The sequence below is a fragment of the Rhinopithecus roxellana genome, chromosome 15 (assembly GCF_007565055.1).
Source record: "Rhinopithecus roxellana isolate Shanxi Qingling chromosome 15, ASM756505v1, whole genome shotgun sequence".
Classification (NCBI taxonomy): domain Eukaryota; kingdom Metazoa; phylum Chordata; class Mammalia; order Primates; family Cercopithecidae; genus Rhinopithecus; species Rhinopithecus roxellana.
In genome coordinates, this window is record NC_044563.1 from 73,832,452 (window position 1) to 73,851,637 (window position 19,186).

The 19,186-nt window shown below is 42.2% G+C and overlaps 1 protein-coding gene and 1 pseudogene across 5 annotated transcripts in view; both read right to left on the reverse strand.

The window, feature by feature from the left end:
* LOC104656774 lies at nt 1–1,452 on the reverse strand (annotated as a pseudogene).
* A 506-nt stretch (nt 1,453–1,958) lies between these two features.
* JHY (junctional cadherin complex regulator) overlaps nt 1,959–19,186 on the reverse strand; it is a 72,447-nt gene continuing 55,219 nt past the window's right edge. For 4 of the 5 annotated variants that reach the window (XM_030918804.1, XM_010356457.2, XM_010356458.2 and 1 more), the window contains 4 exons: nt 16,175–16,466; nt 5,468–5,548; nt 4,202–4,330; nt 1,959–2,433 (listed from right to left, as the gene is read on the reverse strand). In XM_030918804.1, coding sequence (XP_030774664.1) covers nt 2,236–2,433; nt 4,202–4,330; nt 5,468–5,548; nt 16,175–16,466 — 700 coding nt within the window. In that variant the 3' untranslated portion in view covers nt 1,959–2,235. The remainder of the gene's footprint in view (nt 2,434–4,201; nt 4,331–5,467; nt 5,549–16,174; nt 16,467–19,186) is intronic. The other variant, XM_030918803.1, reaches the window with a different exon arrangement.

Below are 19,186 nucleotides of genomic sequence, written 5' to 3' on the forward strand. Positions count from 1 at the left end.
TCCATCTAAAAACAACAACAACAACAACAACAACAAAAAACAATAAAAAAAGTGATCATGGAACAACTCAAATGCCGAGTAAGAAAGATGGGAAACATCTGACTGGCCAACAGATTGAGTTCTCTCAGTATAGTGAATAAATGTTTCATTTTTAGGAGATAGAAACTATCTACTTCAGTAGAGGGCAATACAGAAAGATTTTGCCACATAGACTAGTTTCCATTTAGTCAGTCAACTGTTTCTGGCTGTCTCAATTGGGATAGATACATTTACATAACTGGCTGTGCATGAACCTTCTTTGCCAACAGCTTTAGGTCCCAAATGCACTTGGCAATTGTCTCCTTTTCCTGCTGTGCAGAGATGCTCTGCACCACGTGGTTCTCCACCCAATTTATCATGTGCTCTTGTTCCTTTCAACGTATCATGTTCTGCACAGATATATGATAGTCCAGGCATTCTCTACTTCCTTATACACTCTATGCAGTCATTCCCAGTAAGTAACCTCCAAAGCCATAGCAATGTTATTCCTCTGCACATCAAAAAGGTAATGGCGCTTCTGAACCAGTGAGCGCTGCGACTTCTCCAATCAATTGCATCCTGGATTTGTTTGACGGAAGCCTGCTTCACCTCTTCTAGTTTGGGCAGTGTCTGGCTCATTGAGTTTATAAGCAGATTCTCCAATAGAGGCACCATATTTTTAAATTACATAAAGTAATCCTGGCCGGGCGCGGTGGCTCAAGCCTGTAATCCCAGCACTTCGGGAGGCCGAGGCGGGTGGATCACGAGGTCAGGAGATCAAGACCCTCCTGGCTAACACGGTGAAACCCCGTCTCTACTAAAAACACAAAAAACTAGCCGGGCGAGGTGGCGGGCGCCTGTAGTCCCAGCTACTCGGAGGCCGAGGCGGGAGAACGGCGGGAACCTGGGAGGCGGAGCTTGCAGTGAGCTGAGATCGCGCCACTGCACTCCAGCCTGGGCGACACAGCCAGACTCCGTCTCAAAAAAAAAAAAAAAAAAAAAGTAATCCACTATTGATATAGTAGAGAAGATCTCTGTGGTAATCATGTGTATTTCTTTGGATAAAGCATACAAGATAAGCCCATTTTGGAGCACATAGTGTCCTGTTATACTGCTTTTAGGATAAAGAAATTGGAAGAATTCCTCAGGGATCAGCCCAAAATGAACTTTTCCTCTATAGGAAAAGGAAGGAAGAGGGGGTAGAGGGGCAAGGAGTCGCTGCCCTGTGTGAAAGGTCCTTGTTGCCTGCAAAACTCCTGGACCTAGGAAAACTGCATTCTACAGAGAGGGGGCCAGTGTGGCAGTGGCAGAAAGTGCCACCCAGGACAGCATGGTCAGCGAAGACACAGGCAGCCAGCTGTCTTAACATCCCTGAGACCCCGACCAGACAATGTGTCAGGGCAGTAACCTTTTGTTGCTGTTGTTGAGACAGAGTCTTGCTCTGTTGCCCAGGCTGGAGTGGAGTGGCACAATCTTGGCTCACTGTGACCTCTGCCTCCTGGGTTCAAGAGATTCTTGTGCCTCAGCCTTCTGAGTACCTGGGACTATAGACATGCACCACTACGCCTAGCTAATTTTTGTATTTTTAGTAGAGATGGGGTTTCAACATGTTGCCCAGGCTGGTCTCAAACTCCTGGCCTCAAGCAATTCACCTGCCTCAGCTTCTCAAAGTGCTGGGATTACAGGCGTGAGCCACCGTGCCCGGCCTCAACTTTATATATATATATAAGCCCTTTGCCAAACTTGGAGATTTTAGTAACATTTTGAAATGTTATCACAAAATTTATGGATGACTGAGTTCATTTTAGGAGAAACTGAAGTGTTTATACTTGTTTTTCTTACTAGGAAGGTAAGAGAGAAACACAGCTACATTTATTTCTGGGTAACTTTAAGGTTTCCATTATGCTAAGGAATGGGGTAGAGATTAAGAAGTCAAAAGATCAATGTAAAACCAAAAGCTTTATTCTCTAGTTATTATTCAGTTCCAATTCTAACTGATTTGAAAATAAATAATTAAAAAATTTTCTTCCTAGAAAGTAAAATATGGCACCATAATCCAATTGGGCCTCATATTTTAAATCCTGCAGAAAGCAAGCACGGACTGCAGATAGATGATAATAATAAGCCATCACTCTCAACGCAGAGAAGGTGGTTGGCGTTTCTTTTCTCCGCGTCCATTCCTGGACCATTTTTGGTCTCCTTCCTATCAAATGTTGTCTATACGATGTGAAGGACTTTGAAAGCAGCCACAGCCTGTTTTTCCCTTTCGTGTCTGTTCTGCAGTATTTCCAGCAGTGAGATTTCAGGTAAACTTTCTTCTTTCCCAGCATAGGTTGGGTTTTTTTGTTCCTTTGATGCTTGATGAGTCAGATTTGATGGTTTGGGTTTGGGGATGGTCTTAGCGTATTCCAAAGCCTAAACGCATAAAGATGAAATTTTATTTGAAATGCGAAGTGAGCCTGGATTCCTTAAATTAAATCTAGGAAATGTTTGTTTATAATATAAATGGAGACTATCACTATAACTTACTAAGACATTGGTGGAAATGGAGATCAAATAATGCAATATAACACACAGTTTAAACAAAATATATTGGCCCCAAAACAATATATTGTGGAAAAAAAGGAGTTGAAGAATAATACATACAGTTGTGTCCTTTGGATGCTTTTGTCATAAAACTGAGTTTCCTTCAAGTGTTCCTTCTTATGTGTTTGGTCTACTTAGTTTCTGGAAGTCTTAGTAAAACCAAACTTCTATTAAGGAGATATTAATAGACCTTTCTATCCAAAGAAGACTTGTCACAGCTTGAGACCAAAGACATCACTGTAGTTTACATACACTTGAGCTCCCATCATTATACCAGCTATTCTTGTTCCTAGGATCTAAAAAGTATTTGAGGTTGAATTTTTTTTCTTTCTATAGCAATCTAGATGCTGAAAAACGCAGTCTTTTTCTCAGTGATGTCAGTTCTGAAAGGCATTACAATAAAAATGAGATCACTAAATATGATTTCTAAACCTGCCTTTATAACAGTTTTGCATTTTAGCAAGAGATTGTTGATAGCTGAAATACAAATGGATTGTACGCTTTCAGTCCTGCAAGAAGGAAAAAAACCTCTAAAATGTAGAAAGGAAAAGTCTAGACTTCTCAGTGCATGTAGGTGAAAGTTACACATATTTCTAATTATAGGTTTGTTGCCTTGAAACACTTCATGAAAAAATAAGGGATTAGAGAAAAAAGAAAAAGTAGCACCGTAGAAACTCAATCAAGTGGACTGAGGTCTTCAAGGTCTGAGGAAGAAAGGCAATAAATAGAAACTATGATGGTCTGTGAAAGAGAACATGAAGTACAAATTCCTGCAGGCACCAAAGGATCTCTTGTTCCTTGTGCAAAGGGTCCCGTGTCCTTACAGGGACTGGATAGATCAATTGAGGCAGAGACTTGTACTGCAAAGCTCTGTGTACATATTTCATTCACATCACAACTGATGGTTGATGCCATCTGAGAGGCAGAACATTCTGTATTCCATGAAATAATTTTTCTTCAATCGAGGAACCTATATATTACAATCCTTACGGAAAGTGTAGGGGAATGAAGTTGAGAGAAACAATGAATTATATGTCTTTTCTTTGACATATAAGCAGCAAGAAGACAACAACTGCCTTAAAGTTTATTTAATGATACAAAATAAAATTGATGATGAAGCTTGCTCATTTAAGAAATCACATGATTATTTAATTTTTATGTGTGACAAATTTAAAATACTGTTCTTGGAAGAAAAGACGTGGAGACAATCACTTCCAGAAAAATAAAGGTTAACTTTACAGCATTGTGTATATGTGTGTGTGTGTGTGTGTGTGTCACTATTGCATTGCTATTTGTGAATGATGGGTAGCTACAGGAATGGAAGTAGTTAAAATATCTCCTGTGTTCCAAAAAACATGGGCAGGTTTTTCTTAAGTCACAAGAAAACAGGTTGGGTGTGTTGGCTCTGCCTGTAATCCCAGCACTTTGGGCTTAGTTGGGAGGATAGCTTGAGCCCAGGAGTTTATGACCATCCTGGGCAAGACAGCAAGACCCTGTTTCTAAAAAAAAAAAAAAAAAAAAAAAAAAAAAGAGCGGTAATAAAAGTTTCCTTTTAATTCTGATTGAAAAAATAAATGCCTTGTTGAGAATTTCTTACCTTCTGCCGAGGGATAGCAGGTTTATTCTGTGGTTTTTCTGTTTGTGGTTTTGATAGAACGGATAGTGTCTTCATGTTGTACTCCTTGACTTGTTTTGCATATTCCTTTCGGTGTATTAATTTTTGCGTCTGTTCAGAGAAACAAAGTTATGATGAATCCAGGTGCTGCTACTTCTCTCTGCTCTCTATTTAAAGTGATGCCCTGGTTTCGGTATACTGGGCATATCTTATCAGCTGTACAGGAGAAATGGGATCACCTAGAGTAAGGTGGCAGCAGTGAAATGGTTAAGTTAATTGTTTCTCCTTGAAATAGTCTCTCTGTGAGGAGGCACATCACTGCAATAGCACGCCCAGTATGCCCTTAACAGGGGCTAAATCACATTCAGAACCTTCTTTGTTGCATTTACCCAATTTATTTTCATTTTTGCTTCCAACTTTGAACTATACTCTCTTTTTTTTTTTTTTTTTTTTTTTTTTTTTTTTTTTTTTTTTTTTTTTTTTTTTTTTTGAGACGGAGTCTCGCTCTGTCACCCAAGCTGGAGTGCAGTGGCCGGATCTCAGCTCACTGCAAGCTCCGCCTCCCGGATTCACGCCATTCTCCTGCCTCAGCCTCCCGAGTAGCTGGGACTACAGGCGCCCGCCACCTCGCCCGGCTAGTTTTTTTTATGTATTTTTTAGTAGAGACGGGGTTTCACCGTGTTAGCCAGGATGGTCTCGATCTCCAGACCTCGTGATCCACCCGTCTCGGCCTCCCAAAGTGCTGGGATTACAGGCTTGAGCCACCGCGCCCGGCCTATACTCTCTTTTTACGCCTTGAGTGCAACTGCAGTTAAAACACATTAAATGAAGATCTCCTCTCACTAGAGGAAAGAGAATAAAGTGGATGCACTTTTCAGGGGTTGGGAAACTCTTCCTCTAAGTGTCTTCTCTGTAGCCACTCTTCACGATTATCAAGATAACTCTAGTGGGAAAGACCAACGACCACGTAACATACACATTTATTTTCATGTGCACGGGTCCCACTTTGCCATGCAGGCCTTCAAAACTAACCAAAAGACAGATACATATAACAACATGGGCTAAATATTTTTATTTTAACGCAAGAGGCGTGTCCGGGTCTCTATACCAATGTTATTTTAGAAGGGTCTCTATTCCGAGTGACACATTTGAATTAGGGCTTAATTCTGGAGGGCGTCTTCGTACAGTTTCCTAACAGACAGATGGGCTGAGTCAGGTCTGGAAACACTGTATGTGCATCTCACTCACTTTGTCTCTGATGGACTCAAAGTCAGGTCCGAGGCCTCCAAGCTTCACGTCTCTTTTCTGATAACCTTTCAGCTTGGTGTTCTAAAAATACAACCACAGAAACAGTTTCTTTTAAGGACTTATGCGTCCCCCTACTCCTACCACTCCGAAAGGTGTCATAGCCACATAAAGTAAGAAGGAAAATAATGAAAGCCTGTGTGCACTGTCAGAGAATGGCTGCATTTCCTGACAATTCTTCCATTTTAGTGGTAGTTATTGGTAACAGTCTCTTTGGTAATTTGTAGCTGGTTAGCTAACGTGTTTTCACTTTTCCACTTCTGCAATAAAGAAACTTGAAATTCTGAAATTACAAATAAAAGTTTTCAAGCTAGTGATGTCCTGTTTTCTTATGAGTTTTTTTCTTTTAACTTTTTTGGAGATACCTGATTTTGCTATGTTGCCCAGGCTGGTCTTGAACTCCTGGGCTTGAACTCCTGAGCTTAAGTGATCCTCCCACCTCAGCCTCTTGAGTCGCTGGGATTACAGATGTGAGCCACTTCACCTGGCCCTTGCTATTAACGTTTTTAACACAACATATATGTTATTACTTTGCCACTGCTCCTATTACCATTTTGTCCAGTCTTAGAGAGTTTGCTGAGCCAAATAACTTCCCTGGAAGAAAGCATCTAAACGCATCAGATAAACACAGTGCTTCAAAAAGAGAATACCCCGTCCAGTGACATCATTATCATAAAGGGCGAGTTAGATGTATATCTTAGGACTTAATGATTAACAGGAGCGCAGCTGGTCGCGGTGCGCTCCTGTTTATCAACAGCATTATCTGTTAGAGACACTACAGAAGACAAGAAGGACCAACCTTTCAAGTTTTGCTATTGAGTTTTGGGGGAAAAAGATCATTTTAAGGGAAAAACAATTATAATCCATTTATAATATTCAAAAGAAAAGTAAGCGTTTGAGAGTCTTGGCAAGACTCACTAAGAAACTCCTTTTGTTCAGTCAGTGTGATTTCAGATATGTTGAAGGGTACACAGAATTTAATATGACAACTCTTGTTAGTATTGCCTATTTAAAAGGATGGACAGCAAGAAAGTGAAGCAACTGACTGATTAGATCATGGCACCTGAGCACAATAATAGCCAGGAAAAAACCCTAATATTCTACTGCCTGTCTGTCCCCTGATAGATTAAGATATTCCCCAAACCACTGCTTTCAGAATTAAAACTGAAGTTTAGGCTGGGCATGGTGACTCACGCCTGTAATCCCAGCACTTTGGGAGGCTGAAGTGAGCAGATCACCTGAGGTTAGAAGTTCGAGACCAGCCTGGCCAGGGTGAAACCCTGTCCCTACTAAAAATACAAAAATTAGGCAGGCCTGGTGGCAGGCACCTGTAATCCCAGCTACTCGGGGGGCTGAGGCAGGAGAATCGCTTGAACCCGGGAGGCGGAGGTTGCAGTGAGCCAAGATCGCACCACTGCACTCCAGCCTAGGTTGACAGAGCAAGACTCTGTTTCAAGAAAAAAACACACACACACACACACAAAATCCCCTGAAGTTTAGACTCGCTACTTCCCCTTACAGGGAACTCACATCCTTTTGAAATTTCAGTTTGTTAATTAATTTGGCTTCCTTTTTGGGAAGGATGGGAAAGACAATATAAAAGAGGTGGTTGGATGACAGTAGTTTCTTAAGGCACATGTAAGTTACTGCTTAAAATGGAGAAAAATTCGCCACATTGAAGAAGCAGCTGTCGTGTACCTAACTCTGGATGTTAGTCCCTGTCTATATGTTAATGACAAAGCACAGGATTTTTATCAATTTTGAAATCTCCTGTTAATTATTCCATTTTTAAAATTTTACCTATTTATTTAGTTTGAGGCCAGGTTATGAGACTGTCTAATTTTTGTACTTTTGGTAGAGATGGGGTTTCACCACGTTGGCCAAGCTGGTTTCAAACTCCTGGCCTCAAGTGATCCAGCCACCTCGGCCTCCCAAAGTGCTGGGATTACAGGTCTGAGCCACCGCGACCAGCTGCACTCCTGTTAATTATTAAGCCCTAAGATATACATCTAACTCGCCCTTTTCTAAGACAAAACTTAGCAGAGATAGTCCAGAGACTTCATATAGGACATTTTCTCATATTAGATATAATTATTGCATATAACTCTCCAATCTTAAAAATGAACTTGTATAAACACACTGATCAACCACTACAAGAACATGTCCTGCTCACGGTGGTCTACTGAGTACCCAGGGTCATCCCAATTCACTTCTCCACTGCCACTTCCCACTGTCGATGTTCAAAAGGCAAACATTCTCCAGCACTGACTCCTCAGCACTGAGCTCTTGCCCATGAAGTCTAAGCAAAAGTTTGTTGGGTACAGTGTATATTTTGGAAAGCTTTAAGGCTGTGGTAGCCCCTTCCCCTTCCTTTTTTCTTGGCTCAAATAAGGATGTGATTCCTGGAGCTGGAGCTGCAGCAGCAATTTTGTAGCCAGGGAAAAAAGAGAATCACAACAATACTGGTTCTGATGTTCTGAGCTGTGGAACCACCAGTGCTAGCAATCACTTACTTGTGGATTAATTGTATGTAAGAAGAATGAACTCATATTTCAGAAAGCACTGTAAATGGTAATTGTGTTACTTGCCCACTGAAGGCAATATTCCTAACATCTCAGCACTTTCATGTTGCATTAATAATTTAAAAGGGCCAAAATGACACGCTATATGGGCAACACTTCTACACTGCAAGGATTCCAAGTTTTGTAAATAGAATTTGCCCCATTAGAATGTTAAACATTTATGGTCAGTACTCTAATTCTAATTCTAAAAAGTGGAACAAGATTCTTAAGGAAGGCTTTGGACTAAAATCATTAAAAAATTAGTAACATTAAAGTATGCAGAAGACGCATTGTTCATTGAAGGGTATTCAAAGTCATACATCTCCTTTAAGAAAACGGAAGTCACCACTCAGCACAACCACGAGGGCCGCTGCCTCTCCATTATGTCTGTTCACACTTTTATACGATCAAAGTCATACATCTCCTTTAAGAAAACGGAAGTCACCACTCAGCACAACCACGAGGGCCGCCGCCTCTCCATTATGTCTGTTCACACTTTTATACGATCAAAGTCATACATCTCCTTTAAGAAAACGGAAGTCACCACTCAGCACAACCACGAGGGCCGCCGCCTCTCCATTATGTCTGTTCACACTTTTATACGATCAAAGTCATACATCTCCTTTAAGAAAACGGAAGTCACCACTCAGCACAACCACGAGGGCCGCCGCCTCTCCATTATGTCTGTTCACACTTTTATACGATCAAAGTCATACATCTCCTTTAAGAAAACGGAAGTCACCACTCAGCACAACCACGAGGGCCGCCGCCTCTCCATTATGTCTGTTCACACTTTTATACGATCAAAGTCATACATCTCCTTTAAGAAAACGGAAGTCACCACTCAGCACAACCACGAGAGCCGCCGCCTCTCCATTACATCTGCCTGTTCACACTTTCATACGATCAAAGTCATACATCTCCTTTAAGAAAACGGAAGTCACCACTCAGCACAACCACGAGGGCCGCCGCCTCTCCATTACATCTGCCTGTTCACACTTTCATACGATTGTCCATTCACTATGAAGTCTTAGTTTTTTCATTTCATTTTCTTTTTCTTTCCTTCTTTCTTTCTTTTTTTTTTTTTTGAGATGGAGTCTCACTCTGTCATCCAGGCTAGAGTACAATGGTGCGATCTCGGCTCACTGCAACCTCCACCTCCCGGTTTCAAGCGATTCTCCTGCCTCAGCCTCCCAAGTAGTTGGGATTACAGGCGCCCACCACCACGTCTGGCTAATTTTTGTATTTTTAGTAGAGGCAGGGTTTCACCATGTTGGCCAGGCTGGTCTCGAACTCCTGACCTCAGGTGATCCGCCAGCCTGGGCCTCCCAAAGTACTGGGATTCAGGGGTGAGCCACCACGCCCAGCCTAAATTCTTATTTTTTCTAAGCATTTTAGTACTGCAGTACCTTTTTCTGTCAGTATATATATTTTTTAATGTGAGTTTTATGCATAACATTCTATCATCTAGTTTTGTGGGACTGTTTATTCCTCTAAATGTTGAACATTTAAGCTGTCCTAGGTTAAGCATTGTTTTTCTGGACTACTTGATTATTTCTTTGAGATAAGTTAATAGCAGTAGAATTATTGAAATAAAATGAATATGTTTAAGGCCATCAATTAATTAGCAATGGAGCCATAAGATCGCTCTTTTCGTCCAAACCTTGATTAAACTGGGTATTATCACATTTTAAAACCTTTACCAATTTTCAGTGGGTGAATGAACTCAGACAACTTATATTTCACAATTGAAAATTTGTTCTTTCTCTCACATATGCCATCTGTATGGCTGTTTTGCAGTCACTGAATTACTATCTATTTGCCAAAGTAAACCAATAATTAAAAGGAAGGAAAAAACGCCTGCTCATGTCCAAGTCGTAAATCCAATTTATCCAAAGGTGATGAGAAAGAAATGATCAGTGCTCACAAATCACATCCTAAGTCTGAAGCAGCTTAACTTCTAATCATTCCACTGGCTTACAAAAGACACATTGTGAAGCATGAATAATTGCCCAGTGCTCTTCAGCCACAGTTCTTACTATCACCTACAATAAACATGTTGGCTATCACAGAAAAACAGAGCCAGGGTCTAGTACTACACCTCCATATGAAGGGACAGAGTGTGGCCCAAAGGGTGATCTCCAAGTGCTGCTGATCCCTTTACAGGATGGATGAAGTCCTTATAGCAAAGGGACTTTTCTCAAGGGATGGTGATGGCTCCTAACGGAGTTTGTTCTGGGTGACTGGCAACGAAAAATATTGGATTTACTTAAGGTTGGCGCAAGTAATCTTGATTTGTTCTCAGAGGTGCAGTTTTGTTTGATCTCTCTCCATCAAAAGTCTTTTTAGCAGCTTATAGAGATATAATTCACATACCACAAAATTTACCCACTTGAAGTTGTACAATACAATGGTTTTCAGCACATTCACCAAGTTGTGTAAACATCACCACATTCCAATGTTAGAACACTTTCATCACCCTGAAAAGAAATCCTGTCCCCATTAGCAGTCACTCCCTTTGCCCCCTCCACCTCCAGCCCTAGGCAACCACTAATCTACTTTCTGGCTCCTCAAAAGTCTTTTATAGTAAAAATAATCCCCCAGAATTCACTTTGATTTATCTCTCCATGGCTGTTACAAGACTAAAAGGTCATAGTAGCACAATATTAAAAAAAAAAAAGTAAATCAACAATGATAGTCTTGTTAAGTCTCCAAACACAAGGGGAACAAATCGGAAAATGCAGGCATGCTCTCAACCAATCCCTGATGAGATTTGCTGCTGGTCTTTGCATAAGACACACACGAGCTGGCATCGACCGAGTCTGGCACCATCCGAGGATTGTTAAGGCCAGACCAGCCCCTCTGCACTGGTGTTCACACTTGATTGCTTTAGTAGACGATGGCATAGGACTTTCCTGATGCAAGGTTTGTACCAGGAATTAACCACAGTTCTTCTCAAGACAGCAGAGTTTTTAATTGCAAACTTGGGACACAGTGTGCCCTGATTGGAAATGACATTGACTGTTCTGTCAGGACCTGTTTCAACTCTGAAAGGTGGTACCCTGCTGGGGGGCCACTGCAGAGCTATTCTCCAGAAAATTCCTCAGATGTGTAAGTGTGAGAAAGTTACTGAAAAACACGACAAAAAACAATGCCTCAAATACTGTGGAACAGCAAGTGAAGGAAATTTGCTCTGCAGTTGCTAAACTTAATCCAAATAAACCCCTTCTTAGAAGCAGTCAAGCAGCAATGCCCAGATTGTCTGTGACACCAACACATGAGTTAATTACTTCAGCTCAGCAGAGTTAGCTGTCAGCAAACTCCTGAAGCAGTCATTTCGTAGTGGGTTGCGACAGATATTTTTATGCCGTTTGTCATCCGTTGATCCCTGACTGCCTGATGTCTTGATTTCATGGCATGGACAATGCCTGGCATTCAGAACTCAGTTACAACAGAACTGTCAGGAGAAGAGGAAGGGTGCTTGGGCCTATTCTCTTTACAAATCCTCAAAGTTTTAATGTGATTCAGGGCAATTCCCTTGGAAACCAAAAGATTTGATGTGACCAGCAAATGGCCATGACCTGGATAATGATCCCCTCTGTCTGGTGCCTTGACTACCTGCTGTCCTATACAAATAGCTCATTTCTAAGTCATTTTAGCTTCTGGAATATCTTAAAGGACAAAGAGCACTTCTGTGAATTTGTCAGATGTAAGCTGAAGGTGCTGGATTGAGAAAATGGATATATAGATTGTAACATTCCTGATAGAAAGCAGGAAGGGGGATGTTCCCAGTTGGAAAGATGGCTGGGAAGGCAGCAACTGCAAATTTTCCTTCCTCTCCCCTGACCTCCCAAGCGCTTAGATTTCTGGTGACACACACTGTTGTCAGAGTACTTTCCTCTATTTTTCTCCGTGAAACATAAATTCAATCAACTAAAAGAAGGGGAAAGGGAAAGGAAACTGACATTTAGTTGATGTCTCTTCTTTGCTAGGGACTAAGCTATGGTTTTAATACATTATTTCACTTAATATCACACCAAATCTACAAAAAGAAAGAATAATTCTGCAGATGAAGAAAAGACGGCTCAGGTGCATTAATAACTTGTCCAAGTCATAAGAGATACTGGGAACAGAGATGAGAACCTAGGAATGAATGGGTCCATGGCTTCCTCTAAATCTTGCCGAGTGAGAATTGAGTTCAAAAGCTTGCATTTTCAGCAACAACCCATCATTGGCAAGAACCCTAACCTAGAAGATTCCCTTGTGAGCTAGTGTGTTTGAGCTAAATTTAGGCCCTGGTAATCTATATGTACTGCAGTGAACAGGCTGTCCTCACCTCGAAAATGTGTTCTGAATACATATCCCTGTAGAAATAATACAGATGATGTGCAGCTTCCTAGTCAAGTCTTCAAAACCTACCTTAGTCACAAAACTCTTGAAAACAGTACTAATAATACCTTACAGCCTAACTACCATATAATGATGTTTCTGTGGAAAAAGAAGTTACCTGTGATTAAAAAAAACACATTTGTGACTGGGCGCAGTGGCTCACACCTATAATTCCAGCAATTTGGGAGGCCAAGGCAGGTGGATCATCTGAGGTCAGGAGTTCGAGACCAGCCTGGCCAACATGGTGAAACCCCATCTCTACTAAAAATACAAAAATCAGCCGGGCGTGGTGGTGCGTGCCTGTAATCCCAGCTACTCAGGAGGCTGAAGCAGGAGAATCACTTGAACTCAGGAGGTGGAGGTTGCAGTGAGCCGAGATTGCTTCACTGCATTCCAGCCTGGGTGACGAAACGAGATTCTATATCAAAAAAAGAAAAGAAAAAAGAAACACCCTTCTCCTTATTTACAGCAGAACTGGGGATTCTCCCAGCTCCAAGTCACTAGTTGTGGATTTCACAGTGTGGGCACGGATGGGGTCCTGTCCCCAGTAGATGGGAAGACATGAGAGGGTGAAGTTGGAATGAAGTTCAAAGAGCCTCCAGGAGTGGGTATGTGAAGGAGCTGGGGTAAGAACTCTAGGATTGTGAGCTGAAGACCTGCGGTACACAGATGGGCTCAAGATGGGAGCTGCAGGATTGGGCTGGGGTCATATCTTAGCCCCAAGACATCCTCCTTTTCTTCTCGTTAGTACCTCTCGCTGCCTGTTCCAAGCCAGCTTCCCCTTCTCTTTGAGGCCACCCCTTATCTTTTTCTCTAAAGGCCCCACTTGAGGATCCACAGACTTCCTAATCTCATCACCTTCTGGGATGTCTTACATCTGCCCTGCACACCATAGCCAGAGCTGCCTTTCTAAAATACAAATCCAACCATGTTTAAAAGTCCTCCATGATCCCCCCTGGCCTACAGAAAAAGTACTTCTTTGAATGGAAAACGAGATCCTCTAAGACCTGGCCCCTATTCACCACTCTGCTCCCATCTTTCAACACTCCTTGCCTCCCAGGTTTAGTCACAAGGACCTGAAATGCTCTCATCCCCAGCATGCACCATGTTACAGCTTCAGCACCTCTGTTCGTGCTGATACTCCCGCCTGAATTGCTCTTGCAGTTTTTTTTGTTTGTTTGTTTGTTTGTTTATTTTTGAGGTGGAGTCTTGCTCTGTCGCCCAGGCTGGAGTGCAGTGGCATGATCTTGGCTCACTGCAACCTCCGCCTCCCGGGTTCAAGCAATTCTCCTGCCTCAGCCTCCCAAGTAGCTGGGACTACAGGCGCCTGCCACCACACCCGGTTAATTTTTGTATTTTTAGTAGGGATGAGGTTTCACCATATTGGTGAGGCTGGTCTCGAACTCCTGACCTTGTGATCTACCTGCCTCAGCCTCCCAAAGTGCTGGGATTACAGGCATAAGCCACCGCGCCCGGTCTGCTCTTGCAGTCTTCTTTGCCAATTCTTCACCACCCTCTAAGACTTAGTTCTGAATTATCTTCTGAAGCTTTGCCTGAACCCCAGGTCAGGATATCAGTTTTCCTTTATGTTCCTCTGTGCTCCCCATGCATGCCTACATTGTTATTATCACTTTTATTATTAATTAATATCATTATTTGTTTTTTGCTTACAACATTATACTGCAACATAATAAGCACTTACATATCTGCCTTCCCAACATAGGCATGTAGAAATCATCATTATTATTATTATCGAGACAGAGTTTCACTCTTGTTACCCAGACTGGAGTGAAATGCTGCAATCTCGGCTCACTGCAACCTCCCTCTCCCGGGTTCAAGTGATTCTCCTGCCTCAGCCTCCCCAGTAGCTGAGATTACAGGTGCCCACTACCATGCCTGGCTAATTTTTGTATTTTAGTAGAGACGGAGTTTCACCATGTTGTCCAAGCTGGTCTCGAACTCCTGACCTCAGGTGATCCACCCACCTCGGCCTCCCAAAGTGCTGGGATTACAGGCGTGAGCCACCGCACCCAGCCTAGAAATTATTTAATAACAAACTGAATTCAACTTAGAAATCATTTGCTTAATTCCTCTCAGGTTGTCTCAGAGTGGAGGCCCTTCTGGACTGAGGCACCCATTTCCCCAGATGCCAGGAGTATTGTCTGCTGAGGGCTCACAGCTGAGTTCCTCCCTAAACACTGCCTCAGTCACGCGGAGCTGCTGTGCCCAAAGTCACCACCCTTCCCCAGGGGCAGTCACTATCCAATGGCAGGCTGGCATGGGAGAACAAAAGCCTGGGCCCCTTGCCTTTGAAGGGCCATCCCAACTTTAGAACCCTCAGAACCGTGGCCAAGGCTACTGCTGTGTCTGCATCACAGCCCATTTCTGCCCAGCCCCGCTTCCCTCACCCCCTTATTTTTATTTTTATTTTTTTTGAGACGGAGTCTTGCTCTGCCACCCAGGCTGGAGTGCAGTGGCCAGATCTCAGCTCACTGCAAGCTCCGCCTCCCGGGTTTTTTTACGCCATTCTCCTGCCTCAGCCTCCCGAGTAGCTGGGACTACAGGCGCCCGTCTCGTCGCCCGGCTAGTTTTTTGTATTTTTAAGTAGAGACAGGGTTTCACCGTATTAGCCAGGATGGTCTCGATCTCCTGACCTCGTGATCCGCCCATCTCGGCCTCCCAAAGTGCTGGGATTACAGGCTTGAGCCACCGCGCCCGGCCCCCCCTCACCCCCTTAAAGGGGAGGTTCCCAAGGTTGCTCCACTATAGACCTCCTGCATGCACATCTCCATTTCAGTCTGTTCCCTGAAAACCCAACTCACCACAGGCTTATTGCTTTCAACCAGGCCTTTCCCTGTTGCCTGTAAAACAGAATGCATTTTCTAGCTTTTTCCTTATTATTTGACACTGGAAGCAAGTGACCTTTCCTGAGGGCTTTTTATTGCCAGTGACAGAAGAGAAATACACAGGACATAAAAAGTCTCCTTCCTATGCTCCTTCATTTCTTACTGAAAACATTCTACTTTGGGCCTCCAATTTTACTTGTTAAATCATGTAGGCCCTAAGAGAAAAGATTTAAGTGCACCAAGATGCTAGTAATGGTGAATTTATTTGAGACAAAGAACTCAGTAAAGGTCAGCTAACGTTTGAGAGGAAAGTTCAATCACTGGCCAGCCCAGGCATTTTACTGCAGAAGTTGGGGTGAGATTAGGGCCAAGATGAGTTCTCATGGTGGCGGATGGTGGGAAAAATGCAATGGCAACAAGCGCTTTCACTCACTCAACCCCACTTTCTCTGCTTTTTAAGATATGAGAGTGAGCTGGGAAGAAATGATTTAATAACCGTGAAGACTCAGGTTAGCACGGGGTTTGGGGTGGAGTATGGAAGCTTTTCGGAGGAAGGGATGTTTCAGCTGGGGATGAAAGGAGTTTTGCCACTCTGCAAATGGAGACCTCTCGCCAAGATGACTTGAATAGGAAGGAGAAATGGGCATCCCTGGCAGCAACAACTTCTAGAAAGAAGGGGAGGGAAACCCCAGGGAGTAGCAGGCGCAGGAGCAAGAAACTCCTTAGGACTCTGGGCCACCCAGTGTGGCAGCAACTCAGTAATGACCATCCCTGTTCCAGGGCTATAATTAAATAAAGGTCCATCTGTATTCTCAAAATTGAAGGGTTACTTGGTAAAATGGTGCTTTTATTACCTTACTGCTGCTTCTTTTCTTATGCTTTTTTCCCTTTTCCAGTTGAAACAGATAGCCTTCAGAATTGCTACGGCTAATTTTCACTTGGTTTCTTTGGCTTCTCTCTGAACTGAGTTGGGATTCACTTTCTACCCTTGACAGTATAGGTGGAAGCGTGACGCTGGATAAGGCCCCTTCACTGGGCTGCACGTCAGTCAGCTGCACCAAGGCTTGCTGATGCTGCTCCATTATCTGGGTGAGCCATGAATCTGGAGAAGCTCTAACGGGCTGGCTGTCAGAAGAATGGAATTTCCTTAATGAAAAAAAAAAAAGCACAAATCTATTAATAAAATCTGGATACATAAGACCTCTAGCATAAAAGTCTTTATGAACCAGTAACTTGATGCATTTATCACTCCCAAATCACATTAATGGCATTTAGCTTAATCTTTTCATGAATACATTAATTTCTTATTTATCTTAAACTGCTCCTCTTTTTCCTTTAGGACGGTCTACATTTTATTTAGAACTTTTGTTTAGTGCATTCAGAATAGAAAAACACCATTTTGAAAAATCAAAGACCTTCCCACTGCAAAATACCTAGAAATGTTGCATTACATTAAACATCCTTTAAATACATAGTTGAATTGGTAACATAAATAGAAATCTCCAAAGACCAAAATGAACAAAAAGAATAAAAACCAAAGCAGATTTTAGATTAGCTGAAGTTATAGCTTTCTTTACAAGAGTTTTGGGTCTACAGGTGTCAGTTTTAATAGTTAACGCCGGTATAGGACATGCAAGATCTTGTGCTGTGTGAGGCAGGGAATCAGAACTAAGATCGTTGTAAGAAGACTATAACTTGAGGTGCTACATCCTCATCCTCAGTTAAAAGCTACATTCATTAAAAACCCATTCACCAGCCGTGAGAAACAATAAGCAAGTCTGTCTGTCTTGGTCTCTGGGCTCTGAATAGAAAAGCAGAACAACCCCCACTCCCCACAAAAAGCCAACAGCAACGACAAGCTCTTGTGAATATCTATAGGACAATATTTGGATTTCAAATTTACCTTACCCAAATAATCATGGAAATCCAGCACGAAGAAACTAACATAAAAATGATCTTGGATGAGGGATACTTCTGTAGCATCTGGCAGAAGCAAATATAAAACTTCTCTGGAGAAATACACTCCCACCCAAGCCTGCCTAGGTTTCCACAGGAAAGGTGGCTACATGTGAGTTCACAATCTAAGGTCCTTGCCCATAAGAGGAAATAATCTATCAAGTATGAGAGTCAGCAGATACACATGCACACACATCCAAATAGCAATAGCAGACTTCCAAGAGCTTCAGATAGAGAGATCCTAGATAACATTCATAAGGTCATTTAAGATGAGTAAAGACACGAGAAAAGAAGTTAAGAACCCAAGAAACATATTTTAAAATCCTGTATTTTAGAAAAAGAACAGAGAGGTTTAATCAGAACCAAATAGAAATTCTAGACATGGAAAATATCATCATTGAAATTTAAAATTCAATGGATACATTAAAGAGCATATCTTGGACACAGGTAAAGAGAGATTTATTATGCTGGAAAATTTATTTGAATAAATTTTTCAGAAAGAAACACTGAGATATAAAAAATGTAAAATAAAAACAGTTTAAAAGGCATGAAGTCTAGAATAGACAATCTAATATACAGCTATTTGGGGTTCCTACAGGAGAAAACAGAGTACATTTGAGACACATAATATTCAAAGGGGGCCGGGTATGGTGGCTCACGCCTGTAATTCCAGCACTTTGGGAGGCTGAGGCGGGCGGATCATGAGGTCAAGAGATCGAGACCATCCTGGCCAACATGATGAAACCCAGTCTCTACTAAAAACACAAAAACTAGCTTGGCGTGGTGGTGCGTGCCTGTAGTCCCAGCTACTCGGGAGGCTGAGGCAGGAGAATCGTTTGAACCCAGTAGGCGGAGGTTGCAGTGAGCTGAGATCACGCCATTGCACTCCAGCCTGGCGACAGAGTGAGACTCTTGTCTCGGAAAAAAAAAAGAAGAACCAGTCAGATCTCCAGATCACCATCTCCATTTTGTGCACCTAGGCAACTGTCCCTTCCCTCTCTCCACAGCTCACTGGAGGTTTTCATTCTGAAGAAGCCAATGAGTCTCCTGCCTGTGAAGCACCAAGCACAGATAATAAATCTGACCACCAAGATAAAAGACCTAAAACTTACAGGAGGGCTTCCTATCAGATGGCCCCCACAGATCATTCTATAGGTACTCAAAGTCAACAAGCACTGTCACTCAGAGCTTCCAATAAGCTTTCCAGTCCCTCATACTTGATCATGGGAAGACAATCAAGCATTGCCGGACATCTGACACAAGCCATAAGGTGGAAGGCAGCAAAATAGGAGAAGAGAAACAAACATCACTGACAAAGACCTAGAGGAAAGAGAAACAAAGGAGGGAATTAAAAACACTTAAAAATTCAGTCACAAGGGCCCTTACAGCTTATTTTGCCTTGTTGAAAATCTAAGAAGATGTTGAGAAAAAAGGATGTTGCATCCACGAACAAAAACATGAGGCTATAAAAAGAGGAACATTCAGAAACCAATAACAGAAACAACAACAAAAAAATCCTGTCAGAAATTAGCAAACATGATAGCAGTAGAAAGCCTGGAAGCTAGGACTGAGAAACCCTCCCAGACAGTAGAACAAAATTACAAAGAAATGGAGAAGGAAAGAGAAAACAAAATCATAATAACAGTCCTGGAAAAACACATCTGAATCATAGGAGTTTCTAGAAAGAGCAAACAGAAAATGGTTGAATGGAACTACCCATAAAATGACTCAAGAAATTTCCCCAGAACTGAAGGTCACGTGTTTTCAGGTTTAAAAGCCCCAGCTCAATCTATGAAAATAGACCTATACGAAGGCACATTATTATGAAATTTCACTTCAGTAGAGAAAAAGAAAAGATCCTAAAGCTTCCACAAAACAAAACAAGTTATATATAAAGGATCAAGAATAAG